The 1,453-nt window shown below is 33.7% G+C and overlaps 1 protein-coding gene across 1 annotated transcript in view; it reads right to left on the bottom strand.

The window, feature by feature from the left end:
* Positions 1 to 1,453, bottom strand: part of LOC104984440 (dystrophin-like) — a gene marked incomplete at its 5' end in the record, with an annotated part of 84,491 nt that overhangs the window by 28,678 nt on the left and 54,360 nt on the right. Inside the window, one exon of the mRNA XM_010834143.1 lies at positions 943 to 1,137. Within this exon, the coding sequence (XP_010832445.1) occupies positions 943 to 1,137 (195 nt within the window). The remainder of the gene's footprint in view (positions 1 to 942; positions 1,138 to 1,453) is intronic.

The raw sequence follows: 1,453 nt of genomic DNA, 5'->3' as shown, positions 1-1,453 counted from the left end.
GGAATGAGATACCAAGAAATCATTTAGAGTAGAAAATCCTTTCCCTGATCAGTGCTGTTGAGAGGAAACTTACTGTCTGTCTGTCATCTTACGCTATCTGTACTGGAAAATACTAAGCTCTGGTTACACTAGAATGTTTCGAGTGTGAAATGTATGATCACAAAAATTATCTTTTGTTTACACACAGTAGAGACACAAACTATTATGTGTATTTTCTTGATGCTACATTCATCTTCAGACACTTCCCTCTAAAATTTAAAGTTCTTTATCCTGATTTGTTTTAGTTTGGAATTCAGAAACTTATAGTTGGTGCTATGAAAAAAAGCTGGATTTGGCTGGAGGCTTTTGCCTGGTGATTTTAAATAAAGTATTTTACTGCTTTATATTCGATTACATTCCAAAAGTTGTAGTATGATACTGACACTAATCTGAAATGGAATCTATAAATTATAAGTGGAAAATATAAAACTAAAACTATATACACAACAGATATAATTTAAAACCTTATCTAATTTCCCTTTTCACGGGAAAAGAAAGACAAGCAATGTATCACTTGAGAATAAACTGTTTCTCTAGCAAGGTTTGTGCTTTAGTGAGTCCTTTCTGCCCTGAACAATAGTATTGGCTTGGGGAAAAACTTCGTTCAGGTTTTCCTGTATGCTGCAACAGAAAATCACGAAGCAACTTTTTTGGCCAACTCAATATAAGAAATTATTATTTTGTGAGTGTCTTCATTTTAGGAAGAAATAACACATTTATTTTAATTTACATTTCTCTTTCTCCACCAGATTTCTAAAGCTAACTCTCTCACAAAGTGTTTTAAGATTTCCATATGTTAACTCAAAATGCCTTCAGTATACATATTTAAGTCAAATATTCTGGTCCAGTAATGATCAACGTAATGATCTTGTAAAAATCTGAATGGAAGTGCTTTGGTTTTACCTTCAGAGATTCCTCTTGTTTGAAGAGATCTTGAAAATCTTTAGCACAGAGGTCGGGAGCATTGAGAAGTTGTTCCACTTCTGAAAGGGCTTGTAAGACGTGAGTGATCTCAGTCAGGTAAGTAGAAGGCACATAGGAAATTTCCAAAGGCATGTCTTCGGTCATCACCATCACTGATTCTTCATGGACAGTGTGCTGGTATAGATATACAAAAGAACAATTCTTTTAGCTTCCTAATATTGAAAAGACCTTTACTGAATTCATATATAGATTCCAGTTTATAGCTGACAGAGGGCTGAAAAGTGGATAAAAACAATGCAAGATGGTAAGTCTCGTAACAAGGTTATCTATTATCATACCCCCTCTTTCAAAAAATATTAGAGCATTTTATAATAAGAGATATGCACACATTAGCATCATGGATAGGAGAATGAAAGACCAACAGTCATAAGGTCACAAGAGAGATAGTTTTACCCCAAGAAACAAATAATCCTTACAACTTTTTTTTTTT

This window comes from Bison bison, unplaced genomic scaffold (assembly GCF_000754665.1).
Source record: "Bison bison bison isolate TAMUID 2011002044 unplaced genomic scaffold, Bison_UMD1.0 scf7180017845388, whole genome shotgun sequence".
Taxonomy (NCBI): Eukaryota; Metazoa; Chordata; class Mammalia; order Artiodactyla; family Bovidae; genus Bison; species Bison bison.
Note: the sequence above shows the minus strand (reverse complement) of the source record. Positions and strands in the feature narration are given on the sequence as shown.